This window comes from Histoplasma capsulatum, genomic scaffold (genome assembly GCF_000149585.1).
Source record: "Histoplasma capsulatum NAm1 scaffold_7 genomic scaffold, whole genome shotgun sequence".
NCBI lineage: Eukaryota > Fungi > Ascomycota > Eurotiomycetes > Onygenales > Ajellomycetaceae > Histoplasma > Histoplasma mississippiense.
In genome coordinates, this window is record NW_001813976.1 from 1000455 (window position 1) to 1002181 (window position 1727).

Sequence of the window (1727 nt, forward strand, 5' to 3'; positions counted from 1 at the left end):
GTTGAGGAACTGGAATGACTGGACTTGTCGCCTAACTAAATAGCACTTTTCGCACCTCATAAGCGCGACATAAAGGCAGTAAACTAGAATTATTCGCCGAATATAATTATCTAGCGGTGTCCGCAACAACACCAGTTCAGATAGAAATCCTTAAAGGTCCACTCGACCTGGCGAAGCGTTGGTAGTTAACCTCAAAGTAGATAATCTAAAGGTGACTTTTCGAAATATATATATCCGATTTCGTCTTAAAGAAATTTTCTCATTCTCACTTTATATTGGTGCCCACCGGTTCACCGTACATACTAATTAAATTGTAACCTGAACATACAACCATGCGTATGAGCCAATTAAAGGAGGACGTGAAATCAATTGATAGTGGGCAGTTCATTCCTTCTTGCATAAATATATCAAAGAACAGGGAACGAGAAATGAAATCAGTCCACGAGGCTTCATTTAATGACCCCTTCCTTTCCTTTATACCCCTTTTCACCTCTTTCGCCTCAGCTTCTCCAAACTCAACATAGTTAGTTATTCATCCCCCCATTCACCACCATGCCGACTCACGGCCTGCTGGAATCGAGGATGATTCGAATATTTTACGCCTATTTCGGAAGGCAGACAAGGTTTTGACCCTGTTTAATTATCAATCAGGCACATCAGTATTTAAACGGAGAACAGATATAAAAATATCATCAAATCGGAAGATAGACGGAGAAGAGAATCAAAATAGATGTATAAAATTATAGAGATATAGGTTTCAGGGCTTAGCGTACGCCATCTTGACAACTAAGCCCACCACAGCACGGTTGCTTAGAGCATGGGTCACCGAATTCACCGCAGTGTTTTGGCTTCTTCTTTCTTTGATCTTCCGGGGCGGGCGCAGGAGTGGCAGCAACGACGGCAACCAGTGCCATGACGAGGATCGGGAGGAACTTCATGATTATATGGTTTCCTTCCTTTGATAAGTAAAATGCTATATTGTGTTAGGTGTGTTGTGCACGGCGTATACATGATGAGGGAGTGGGTATGCACTACTCCTTTCTTCCGGGGGTTATGTTGAATATAGTATACTTACCTTTTTTTCAAGAAATTCTACGTCTGAGAATTGAAAACCTAGGGATGGTAGTTGAATCCCAGCGCAATATCCAAGGGAGATTGATAGCTTTTTATAGTCCAGCCCATCATCCCCAACCCCATCTCCTCCCGTGATAGAACGGGGAAGAATTCGGGGAAGAAGGCCCGCATCATGGATTAAGGCGAACAATAGAACATCCACCTTTGAGGACAATGGCAGGGGAGCTTTCTGTTCCCAGTTTCCTTTCGCCCGATCCCATTCTGGTGGAGTTCGCCGTTTTCATTGACACGAAATGATCCATCTTCTTTGTCCGAGATTCAAAGATCGACAATGCAGCGTAAATCCCCCGTTCCCGAACACCTCGCTAGCTCTCGTACCTTATTCCAACCTGTACAGTTTCCGTTATCGTCTTCCCCAACCATTTATTTGACATATTAGACCTATCCCTTGTCACCATAATATAAACAAAGGTATAAGAAGAACCCGTAGGTATCTCATATCGAACACGCCAAAGCTGCACGGGCGGAACTGCCCTCGACGCGATCGCCGGGTTTGATTCAGAAATCCTCCCTGTCAATTAACAAGCATACCTCTCGTCGCCGATACCAAAAGCGCTGTCTTGGCCAATTGAGCGGTATGGAAGTATTCGCAG

At 44.1% G+C, this 1727-nt stretch overlaps 1 protein-coding gene across 1 annotated transcript; it reads right to left on the reverse strand.

The window, feature by feature from the left end:
- Window positions 1-528: 528 nt before the first annotated feature.
- On the reverse strand, window positions 529-938 carry HCAG_05937 (predicted protein; the record flags this gene model as incomplete). Its single annotated transcript, XM_001538282.1, has 2 exons — window positions 529-632; window positions 797-938. 2 exons carry the CDS (start codon window positions 936-938, stop codon window positions 529-531), a joined length of 246 nt encoding a protein of 81 aa, XP_001538332.1.
- Window positions 939-1727: the final 789 nt, after the last annotated feature.